This window comes from Cryptomeria japonica, chromosome 6 (assembly GCF_030272615.1).
Source record: "Cryptomeria japonica chromosome 6, Sugi_1.0, whole genome shotgun sequence".
Taxonomy (NCBI): Eukaryota; Viridiplantae; Streptophyta; class Pinopsida; order Cupressales; family Cupressaceae; genus Cryptomeria; species Cryptomeria japonica.
This window is the reverse complement of record NC_081410.1, coordinates 591,276,727-591,289,355: the sequence shown is the minus strand read 5'-3', so window position 1 is coordinate 591,289,355 and position 12,629 is coordinate 591,276,727. Positions and strand designations below refer to the sequence as shown.

General features: G+C 38.1%; 1 protein-coding gene across 1 annotated transcript; it reads left to right on the top strand.

Moving 5' to 3' along the window:
* The first annotated feature begins 11,039 nt into the window (after positions 1-11,039).
* Positions 11,040-11,944, top strand: LOC131031484 (acidic endochitinase-like). Its single transcript, XM_057962611.1, has one exon. The coding sequence runs from the start codon at positions 11,040-11,042 to the stop codon at positions 11,925-11,927; it is 888 nt and encodes a 295-aa protein (XP_057818594.1). The 3' UTR covers positions 11,928-11,944.
* The last annotated feature ends 685 nt before the right edge of the window (positions 11,945-12,629 follow it).

Below are 12,629 nucleotides of genomic sequence, written 5' to 3'. Positions count from 1 at the left end.
TTGTGTCTGCATTTCCTTTAGCAATGGTTTTTCTACTTCTCCAGTTGTCAGTGGCACTGTTTCCTTTTGTTCCTATTCCTGTTGCTATTCCTGTTCAAGAGCCTTTTGCTCTATTTGTTTCTCTGTTTGTTGCATTGTCTCAGTCTGAGTCTGAGTCTCTACCTTTTTCTCTTTGTCATCTGCCAGTTTCTCCTGTGTGTTATCAGTTTGCTCAGCTACCGGAGGCTCACTAGCCATGTCAGTCTTACCAGTTGTATCTTTGTCTACCACAATGTTGATCTTTTGAGTATCAACATCCACAGTATATAAGACTTCAGGATTAGGATTACCATCCTCTACATCCATACTTTCGGTCGTTGGTTGATCTTCTGTAGCTATTGTTTTTATCGGTGGAGTAATCAAAGGAGGTGGGGGTAAGTTGTTTTTAACCTTGATACTAGGTGGTCCACCAACTTTACCTTTACCCTTGTCTCTTTCTTTCTGATATACCTTTATAGGTTTGGGGTTCCTGTATTCTTCTTGTTTTTCTTTTTCAACTAAGAATATATCCCATCCATTTTTTGTCTCCTCAGTCGCCTTATTAACTCTTCCAACCATTAAAGCAATGTGTCGGTGTGCAGTAGAAAATACTTACTGGTTGGCTTGAGCAATTAAGTCATCAATTTCTTTGGGTGAATCCATCGGATATACAGCAAGTAGCTTCTCTATCTTTATTTTCTTGTCTAGTTCTATTACTGCTTGTTTTCTTTCTTCCAGTCTCTTAAATAGTTCATCTGGAATTTCATTTACTAACATTGTTTTCTACTTGTTCTTTTTCATCAGTTGTCAGAGTGTCATATATTTTCTCTATATTCTTCAATTTGTCTTCCTCTGTAATTTCATTCAATAGTATATCAAGAGGGGCCAAGTCCTTGTTTGTCCTCTTCTTCTTTTTGGGTGTCAGTTTCTTCTTCTTTGGTGTAGCCTTTCTTACCGAAGATCTCACTGCTTGTTGTTTTTGTCTTGTCCTCCTAGGCGAGGGTGTGGTTGCTGGTGAGGGATCTCTTTTCCTTACAATTCTCTTGAAATTTGCAGGCATGTCACTCTCCGAAGAAATACCTACCAGTGATAGGTGAGTTTCAGGTTGTGGAGCTACTAACTCATCATTTGTTATACCAGTTTGCTTTAACACATCTTCTTTAATGGCCTTTGCCTGTCTGGAACCTTTTCTTACAACTGCCTCAACCTTTTTCACTATTTTCTTAGATTGTATTTGGCTTTCAATAGTTTTTGCACTACCAAATACATCTTCCTTAGGTTCTTTAGGGGCTTCCAGAAGTGCTTTAGCATATGTTTCAATTATATGATCATCCATTTCATAACCCATTTCTGTTACACAAACTATCCTAGGGATGACTACTTCCATCCAGATCTCATCCTTCTTAATTATAAAGCATATTTCATCCCTATACTTGTCAACAATATTTTGTGATAGTCGGATTATTTTCTTCATTTTGACCTTTAGTGCTTGAAAGAAATCATGGATATTGTTTTCCTTGTCTTCTCCCATATTATTGAATAGTCCTGTTAACTGTTTGCCTATCAGTATATCATATCCAAGTTCTTTGTAGCATATACTGGGAACCTGTTTGGTTATATGTAGCATCAGACATACTAGCAGATTTCCAAACCTGAAAGTTCCTTTCTTGTCCTTCTTAATCTTGCCTAAGTTGTCAATTAATTCATCCTTTAACCACTCACATACATCAATCTTTGCATTTTTTGTGACCATATCATAAGCACTCTTAATGCATAAACTTGAAACTGAATTAAGTCTATTTGCATGAGTAGATTTATAACCTAATATCATGCTGATAAATCTCACATTAATGTTTGTTACATCATTTACTCTTAAGGACCTTTTATCGGATGTGGCACCAGTTAACTGAGTAACTAGATCATTGGACACCTTCTTAGTTTTGTCTGGTCTTTTACCGGTGGTCGGTAACCCTGTGATAGCTTTCATAGCTTCCTTAGTGATTTTGTGGATTGCATCTAGCCAGAAAAATTCACCATGTACCCTGCTTAAGACTATCCTAATCACATCCTTGGGGAATTCAGGAATGCTAAGGATCTCTGTAAATCCTAGGGTTTCAATGATCTTATGTTCATCTTTTACATTGTCAGATTCATCACATATCACATTTTTAAACATGGTTTTAATCTCTTCATCTCCTAGTTCCTCAATGTTATAGTGAATGTAAATTCTGGGATCTTCAGCATAAACAACTCCCTTAGGAATTTGAGAAAAAGCACCTAAGGTATCATATTTCTTTGCTACCTTGGGAACTAATTGAAATACGGGCCTAGGTCTTTTTATAACTTAGACAACAGTAGGGTTTGCTATATATTCAATTACAGAGGTGGATGCCATGATAAAATACCTTTTACTGCCTTTAGGATGGATGATTGCTTGGAGTGTTCTTGCCTCTTAGCTCAGAATCTTTGCGCTCTTTGTAGGTTTGAAATCTCGGTGAAATGAAATGGAGCCAAAACCTCAATTTTATAGTGTCTTGTCACCATCTACCACATTAAATGCATGTCGGTTAAGTATTCACTTAATATTGTCTGCCAGTAATAAGTAATTTCCAACTTCTTATCTCTAATTGAGGGAATAATAGCACATGTGTCATTAGATTGCCACACCTTCAAGGAAACTTTCTTCAATTAGATGAAGAACTTCCTACCGGTGGAGCACTGCTCTGACCTACCGGTGAAGCATCACTCTGTCCTGTCGGTGAAGCATTGATTGGTTCTACTGGTGGAGGAATACTCCCAATGTTTAGATCATCTTTTCTAATCCATTGTTTTGAGAATTCTTGCTTAACCTCTTCAACTTTTTCTTTACCATTTAAGCTAGAACTTTTGTTGTCTACCAGTGATCCTTTACTTCTACAGAATTTTGCAATATGCCCAATCTTGTTACATGCATAACAAGTTACATTATTCTTCTGAATAGCTTTCCCATAACCTATGTCGGTTTATGTTCTGCATTGATTAGATAAATGTCCAAATCTTCCACAAACATAACATCTCACATTCATTCTATAATTTTCAGAGTTGTGACCAATTTTGTTGCATTTTGAACATTGACCAATGGGTGTGTTGATATTCTGATAATTTCTAGATCTACATTCATTTGCTCTATGACCATACTTATTGCAGTTAAAGCATTTTCCATTGAATTTATAAGCATTAGGTTGTCTTGCCGGTTTGCTATGATCCTGAGTATTTGCAGTACCGGAGCTTTCACCAACTTCAAAGCCAATTCTAGAAGTGTCACCTTTAGGTTTTTGATTCTTCAGCAAGGTGCCAAGTTCCTCTGAGACTTTCTTGAATTTTTCTTTATGTTGATTTGCAGTTTCTAGTTCTCTTTCTAAGACTTCTTTCTGTCTCATCAGTTCATTGGAGTCGCTTTGAGTGTGCATCAGATCTATCTTCAACATGTCATTTTCATAGCTAAGTCTTGTGTTTTCATTTGATGCTTCACTTAGTCTTCTGGTCAATTATTCTTCAATCTTCTTCCTATCCTCAATCTCTTTACAAAATCTCATAGTCATATACTACATCTCATTCTTTGTTGTCATGCTCTCTTGTTTCAGCTTGCTTATCTGATCATTAAGTGATTCCTTTTCATCATTCTCATTTTGCAACTTTTCACAAAGTTCTCTTCTCTTATTTCTTGCATTAGTAAGATTCTCTTGAAGTGCCTGAATGATATCCTGAGCTGCCCTTAAATCATCTTCTAGTTTGATATTTTTCAATTTCTCTGCATCATAGTTTAAAAGAGCTCCTTCAAGTTGCTTCATCAGATTTTCCATCTTTACCGGTGTCAAGATCTTCCTCAAGCTGTCAGGCTTCTGAAAATAGAGGACCAGGCTCTGATACCAATTGTTAGGAATCCCACAGATACTAAGAGGGGGGGGGGAATCAGTATCTAACTAGTTATTAGAATTTCTTAACTTAAAACATGCAGAACATATTATAACAGTGTATCGATATGCAAGAAATAATGTAATAAACAGAATTAAGAACATCCACATGAAAAGAACACCATGACACAAGGATTTAATGAGGAAACCCAGTATGGGAAAAACCTCGATGAGATTTGTGACCCACAATATTCACTCACTAGCCAATAAGAGAATATTACTTACAATAGGGGCCTGCACATGCAGGAAGGCCAACTGCCTAGAGCTCGTTGCTCAGTGGAAAGTCTCACTGACTTACAATATGGATTATAGAAATCTAATATCTTGTATTGTTTTACAATAGCATCTATAATGCCTGATCCAGTACCGGTTGCTGCTCTGCTTCTTACATAAACCCTTCAACCTATATTTCGCATAATAGGTCTGCCTTAATATTTCACATACATCACTTTGTTCACTTACTTCCTTCCTTACTTACAAAATGTCTACAATGATCTCTTTTATATATAAGAGTCATTTTACAACATGCCAAGTCAGCTTACAAAGTTTTTCAATAATAAACAAAATATAATATAACAAAAATCCTGTCGGCCTCTGTGCTGGTATACTTCCTTTCTTTGTGTCGGTGTCGGTGTCCTGAGTGCCAGTGTAGAGTGTGATCTGCTGATGTCGGTGCACTAACTTGCCGGTGTAATGCTTTGCCGATATAATGCCTTGCCGGTATAATGCCTTGCTGGTGCCATAGGATTGCAAGGTTGCCATCAATGACAAAACCTTCAATCACCTACAATGTCTCATTGAAGTGTGCATATGCCAACACAATAGGAGGTCAATTTGACAAGTTGAAGCCAAGAAAGCCATAATTGAGCACATGGGAAGCATTGTAACTTGGTAGGGTTTCTAGCTAAAACACTTGAAGAAAACTCCTTGGAATGGTTACGAAGGAATCCCTAGAAGAGATTGAGAAGGAATTAGAGTTCTAGAATGTAATTAGTCCTGGAGAGTTGGTGGAATTGAGAAACACCAACTAGGTGAAATGTTAAACAAACTACGTGAACCCCTATCACTTACATCAAACCATCTTTCTCCCCTTAGGAAAAGGGACTAACTCCCATGTGTTGCTCCTCATTAAGGAAATAATGTAATAAACAGAATTTTCACCTATGTGGCCTAACCTGTTATGCCAGAGCATTGTTTTCTCAGCAAGAAGTTTAGCTCCCAACAAGTTTGCATTATGCATCCTTATAGTTGTTTTATCAGACTTTTCAGAAGTTACATTACAACATATAGGTTCAGCATTTAACTTGTACAGTGTACCAATGCGATCACCCTTTGCCAATATAATGGAACCCCTAGTCATTTTGCAACAACCAGACACAAATGTAACTTGTACTCCAGCATCATTAAGTTTACTTACAGAGAGAAGATTTCTTGCCAGACCTGGTATATGAAGAACCCCATTGATCCCCTTCACTCTACCATCTAGAAACTGAATTTTGATTCTGCCTCTCCCTACAATCTCCAATATAGAGTCCCTAGCCAAATATACCTTTCCACTAGCATATGGTTCATACTTCGAGAACCATTCCTTGTGGGACGTCATATGGAAAGATGCGCCAGAATCAACTAACCAGGTGTCATCTGTGGTAGGCACTACCAGGGCTGCAATGAAAGCATCAGCATCACTCTGAGAAGACTCAGTGTCAGAAAATTTCTTCTTCTTCTCCTCCTTCTTGCAGTCCTTTTGGATATGCCCTTTCTCCCCACAGTTCCAGCACTTCACCTTTGACTTCTTGCCTGGAGATTTAAAACTCTCTTGAGACTTGGACTTCTTTCCTTTCTTCTTGTATTTGTCCTTCAATCTGCCTCGAATAGAGAGTGCATCCTTTATCATCTCAAAAGACTTCTTTCTCATTTCTTCTAACAAAAGAGTATTAACCACTATATCCATCTTGAACTGGGTCATGGTACTACCAATAGCCATCACTAAGTGTTCCCAAGAGTCAGGAAATGAACACAACAACAACATGCAACATTCTTCTTCCTGAATGGACACACCAACAGAAGTTAATTGTGCAATAACCATGTTGAATGCATTCAAATGGTCTGCCAATGATGTCCCTGCATCCATCTTCAACGAGTACAATTTCTTCCTTAAGAAAAGTTTATTCACCAAGGATTTTCCTTGATAAATATCACCCAACTTCTCCAAGAGAAGATGTGCGGACTTCTCCTCATGGACGTTTAACAAAATAGAATCAGCCAGACACAACCTAATTAGACCCCTTTCCTTCCGGTCGGCTAAATCCCAATCTTCTTGCTTCATGCCTAAAGGCTTAGAAGTTGCAACTACAACACCCCACAGATCTCTGTCGACCAGCAAGTCTTCCATCTTGAGTATCCAAAGTTCAAAAGTGGAACCATTAAACTTCTCCATGTCTATGCATCCTGAAGTACTCGCCATTTCAATCTCTAAAACAAGTAGACACTCTGCAAAACTCCCTCTGAGACAGAACTAACACAAAAAACCAACCCAACCCAACAAGGATAACAAAACGGGACAGGCTCTGATACCACCTGTAAGGAAAGCAAGTACGGAATTCACTTCCCTAATGTCAATTCTTAGAGGAGACACACACTAGTGTAGACAAAATTTCCACATTTACTGAATATGGCACAAGTAAGAAACATACACAAAAACAAACACAAAGAGATAACACACAGAGTTAACATGGGAAAACCCTTTCAGGAGAAAAACCCACCACCAATAAATGATTGACTTTATTAACAGTATGTTAAAACAATACAATAGTCTCATCTACAGATTTTCTTCACTCTGTTACACAGTCATTCCAGACATACAAAAAATCGGATCAAAACTCTTCGCAGAGCACCCCTGCTCTCAAGATTTCATCCTCGTCTCTAAACCTTTGGATTACCATTGGTTTTCAATACCAAATGACTCGATGGTTCATCAGAGTAATAGCCCCAACGGCTCAAAGTCTAACCATCTACCTGTGTTAGTCTACAATCATGAAAAAAATAGCTATCCCACATGCAGTAGACAACCGGGTCGGTTCGTATTCATTTACACTGACAGTCTCATACATAGTATCTGAGAATTGATCTTTTGGATCTCGGTTCGACCTCGCTCCCCTAGTCGGTCTCTGCTCCATTGACTATCGGCACAACATTCAAAGGTAAAGCTGATGGCCCGATGATACCTGATCGCCTAAGGCAACCCCATCGGGTCACCGGTATAACTCTCCAAAAGATACTCTGATCTCCGAAGGCTAGGAGTGATCTCCACTGGGGCATCGGAACAGGAACACAACTACTATGCTGATACCAAGAACAAGGACTCATCGGCTCATCGGACTAGTCCGAAACTGTTATCCCGATCTGCATTGCCAGTCCAGTAGGATGACTTCATCGGGTCATCAAAACACAAAGAATAACACTATGTCGATAAGCGAAATAACCGAGACCGGTAAAGCGAGCTCATCAGGACATCGGAATGACATTCAGAATGTCAACCCGATAGCCGATAGGTGACCCGAACCGAGACTGGTAGAGCGGGCTCATCGGGAGATCAGCATACCGCTGCACAAGTTATTTCGATAGCCGAAGTTACCCCGATGACCGAAGTTGACTTTGTCGGGTCATCGGGATGACTTCAAACCTGCTATTCCGATGCCTGATAGAAGGGAATACATCAGCAAGAGTCATGTCGATAGAGCTCACAAAATCCTTCATACTGTTTCATCGGCATGACTCAACCCGATCAGTATGGACTATTGTCATGTGAATTTGAGGCACATTTTCCAACAGTAATAAGTGTCATGTCTTTCCTATAGTCTCATTCCCGTTCTAAATGAGGTCTCTCTTTTGATGGTGACCAAAACTGCTATGAGTTGAGTTAATGAAAATCTTTCCCCAAGACTCGTGCCTCTTAACTAATGACCTAAGGCTTCCTTGGTGTAATAATAATCCTTTAATAACTCGTTCATAAATAAAAGCATACCCTTGTTTCTTATATCTCTTAAATATTGCATTGATGCAAACTAGAATAGCATGGCTATTGAATACATTTATTCATGGGATCTAAAACCTCATAAAATTGTGAAGTCTCATAAATTTGATTATTTTAAGATCCATGGTGTCTCTTTATTTTGTTATTTATATTTTCTTTTTATTGCAAGGAGGGTAAGAAGTTGTGTATAGGTGGGGACATTACATTTTACTATTACAGATGAAATCATAAAAAATAAATATGCAAGAGTAAGGATTTTTCATACGTTAAAGAAAGAGGTAATATGGAAGAATGATTAATGATTAAAGATTCTCATTATGAATTCCATAAACACACTCTCACAATATTTACTCAAGGATAAGTTTGGAATTAACAAAAGTTGTGTGAATATATTCTCCCATTCATTATATTGATAGCTATTTTACTTACTATTGTGTGTATGATCATCCTCTCTCAACCTCTCCCAAGAGAAACTCTCCTATATTTCCTTGCAAGTCTTGAATGATCTAGGATACATTACAATTACTATAATGTGAAAATCATTTGGAATTCCCTATTTCATATTAGGCTAAGGTAGTAATAAGATTATGTCAAAAAATAATGACCATATACTATCATATACTTTACATTTTTCTCATTTCAGTTTAATATATTGGTAATAAAGTATTTTGGCATATTCTACTATGATAGAAAGCTTTCAATCACCATAAATGACATCAATAGAACCTATTGTGTGAATTTTGAAAGAATCGTCAAGAATTACTTCAACAAAACATACTTGAAGCTTACTCAAAAAAAAAATTATCACGCAAGACATTTTCACCCAAGAAGAATTTCAAGTTATTCTAAGCTATATCAACAACATAATATTTTAACTTTATAGTCTACCTTTTGATGATGATACCCTTTTGGATTATATCAAAGCATACTCGCTATGTTGAAACATCATATTTAGTAACAAAATATTTTGAGAAAATAGAATGACCTATTTAAGTCAATGAAGAATGCATTAGTAGTTATCTAATACCAAATATATGCATCAAGTTATCAATATTGTGTACATGACTGTAATTTGATGATAAAAAGATTTGAACATGTAAGATTATAATTCCATTACAAAAAAAAAAAAAAAAAATTGTAATTGGTAATTGAATTTAATATATCATAAACAAAGTCACCACAAATCGAAGAGTTGCCACCATCATCACAAAAATATAAAGAAGTAATGCTATACCTACTAAATACATCACTTGTAGACCACGAGAAAAAAAGATATAAAAGAAGGGATATGAACCTTATGTGAAGGAGGACCATCTTTGTCTACACCACTAGGCTCCTCGACAAAATATGAAGAAAGAGAGGCGCATAGAGGAGAATCTTTAGCTATGAAAAATAATTCCATATGGAGAATAAATATGCACACTCATTTTAGCATTGCATCAATCAAGACCCCTCATTGTACCAAAACTATATAGCTAAAGGTGAGAGCTAATTCAACTTTATAGGCTGCGAAAGATGTATCATCATAATTGTAGAAAATAGGAATTGATCTTTTGGGAAAGGGCATCAAATGAACATGATAAAGATCAAAAAATCAAATTGTGCACAATTGTTTCACAAAAAGTTAATGTGGTGATAAAAAATAATAGTACAAAACACAATTATGATAAATCACATCTAAATAAATAATCTTTCATATAAATTAATTATACCAAAATTAATCATATATGTAGTAGCATTTCTTATATTTGTGACATATTTTTTTATTTTTCTTAAAGATATTTTCATATCATTGTACTCATTTTTTTTATTTTTTTTATCTCTTTCACTTTCCCCTCCATAAAATACTATGTTATTTAATACCAAAGCAACTATTGATTGCAGACTGAGCCCTACAATTTTATAGGCATGATTCGCCCTACAATTCTATTGGACTGCTTGCCCTGAAATTCTATGCAGCCAGGGTGGGAGCTTAGGAGGATATAGAAGAAGGTAGTCAGCAGATTAGTTCTAAAGTTTCGGGATTATAGTTATGAAGCATGATGGGCCCCTATGTAGGGTGGGGGGAGGAGGAACTAAGGGCCCTACTATTTTAAGGGGCGAGTGGAGAAGCAGACTTTGAAGTCATGGAAAACAGTTGCGCATAGCATAGAAAAGGCACTGGAGGGGATCTGATTCCATTTCCTCCCATACACCTTCGAAAGTGTACTTATCCTTCATTTAAACGCATATCTATCCGAGACTACCCCACCTAGAGGTAACGAGTAAAGGTCGTAAAGTGGGATGGGCTGATGTTTTCAGTACTAAGATGAGGACGTAAATATAATAGTGTTGTAGTTTAGTTGACCTTTCTAAACTATAGTAGGGGGGTGGCGGAGGGAGGGCACAATACTATAATATCTCATTTGCATTACCCGTATATCTCATGACCCGTATATCTCACCAATCGTATTATGTATATGATCTATGCTCTCGATCAACGTGCCCGGAAGTAACTGTAATTCTGCCTTACCTGGTCTTATATAATTGTCCCTGATTTCCAAGAGCTATGTAAATAAGAAGAATTAAGTAATATCGCACATTAGTGGTTGTAAAATTTGGATAAGAATAACAGTCTGGCATGGACTCGTCAGAACAGGACCGCTCCCAGAGCGCATGGTTGATACAGGTAGATAGCGAAAAGATAATATATATAATAATATTAAGGGAAGGAATACAGTGGAATAGATGCTTAAATTTATCGTCTATAAGCTATTCTTATGTATGCTTCTAAAAATGTCACGTAGCAAACGAATTAATAATTTGTTGATGACAGGCGACCAGAGCATTCTGCGTGTTCCAACGAACCAATGGAAGATATGAATGCGGTTGGGTGCGGCGTCTGGGCAGCCCACTCTACAACGACCCAAACGTGGAGTGATCAAAGAGATGACACAGAAAGGAAGGGAGATGCATCTATATAAGGCAGAGAAACGGTGCGAAGGGAAGGCAAGCAAGAGTGTGAGTAATCTGAGTAAGAGCATAGGAGAAACGATATGGAGATGAAGAGGTGGAGATTGTCAGTTATGGTGATGATGATGGTATTGTTAGCAATGAGGCAAGCTGCAGCAGGAAGCATCGTAATTTACTGGGGACAGAATGGTAACGAAGGCAGCTTAAGAAGCACTTGCTCGACAGGCAACTACGAGATGGTAATCCTGGCATTTCTGGCTACTTTCGGCAACGGAGAGACACCCATGATTAATCTGGCGGGGCACTGCGATCCATACACGAAAGGGAGCTGCAGTGGGTTGAGTAGCGATATAAAGGCATGCCAGAGCAGAGGAGTGAAGGTGCTTCTGTCACTGGGCGGAGGAGCAGGCAGCTACTACTTGAGCAGCGACGCAGATGCCCACAACGTGGCATCCTATCTGTGGGACAACTATTTGGGAGGCCATTCCGACTCCAGGCCCCTGGGAGACGCTGTTCTGGACGGGATTGACCTGGACATTGAGGGGGGCACCACCGAGCACTGGGGAAGTCTGGCCAAGTACATCAAGGGTTACGGAGGAGGTAACAAGGTCTATGTCACCGCAGCTCCTCAGTGCCCATTCCCTGACGCATACTTGGGGACTGCTCTCATGACGGGACTTTTCGACTATGTGTGGGTTCAATTCTATAACAACCCTCCTTGTCAGTATGGTGGGGACTTCCTCGATGCCTGGAAGCAGTGGACCTCTTCTCTTCCCTCAAATGCCCAGATATACCTAGGCCTTCCCGCATCCTCTGCAGCTGCCGGCACTGGCTACGTTCCTCCACCCACCCTCATCTCCGATGTGCTCCCTCAAATCCGCACCTCTTCCAACTATGGTGGAGTCATGCTCTGGTCTAGATACTATGACCTCCAAAACGGTTATAGCTCCGCCATCAAGAATTCTGTCTAGTCCCCCTCCTCCTTCTACTCCCTCGCTATTACCATACTATTTATCATCTGCATGTTGCTTCTTATAATGTAATTTGTATCTTACTATTGGGAGAATAGCATATTGTTGTAATATTTGTAACTTAATTGCACTTGTAGATTGAGTGCGTATTTTAATAAACTTTAGTTTCATAAAAATGCATTTTATATACAGTTTTCTATGAAAAATATATTATATCATATATATAACAAACCAAAAGTTGGGGAGAATGATATCATGTCGCAAAAATTGTGTAAGGTTGAGTTTTACTCTAACGCAAAAGACAATAAAAATCAATTAATCTTTGAGCTCACCTTAGTTATTGAGAAGGTCTTGTTCATTACAAATTGGCTTTTGACCTATATGGTACCTTCTTCAATAGCATGTTCTAATAGCTGAGTTCTATTCCTCATAGGACAAGGAAAACTTCTACTATATAACAAACCAAGAGCACCTTTGTCATAGGTCTAGAGGTAGATAAAAGGCCAAAAAAATTATGTTCACCAATATGACCATTATGACCTAAGTTCTATGAAAAGGTGGCTGATTGTAATGCCTATGATCATTGAAGCTATGTCATTATTGATGTTATTATGCAGGGGAATGAACCCTATTAGACTAGTGACCAAGAAGAGCCTATAGATAAGCAACTTCTTTCAAATAGTTCATTCAATTACAACAAGA

Bases quoted from the DNA above. Each gene is read 5' to 3' on its own strand.
- LOC131031484 (XM_057962611.1), top strand. From the start codon at position 11,040: ATGGAGATGAAGAGGTGGAGATTGTCAGTTATGGTGATGATGATGGTA.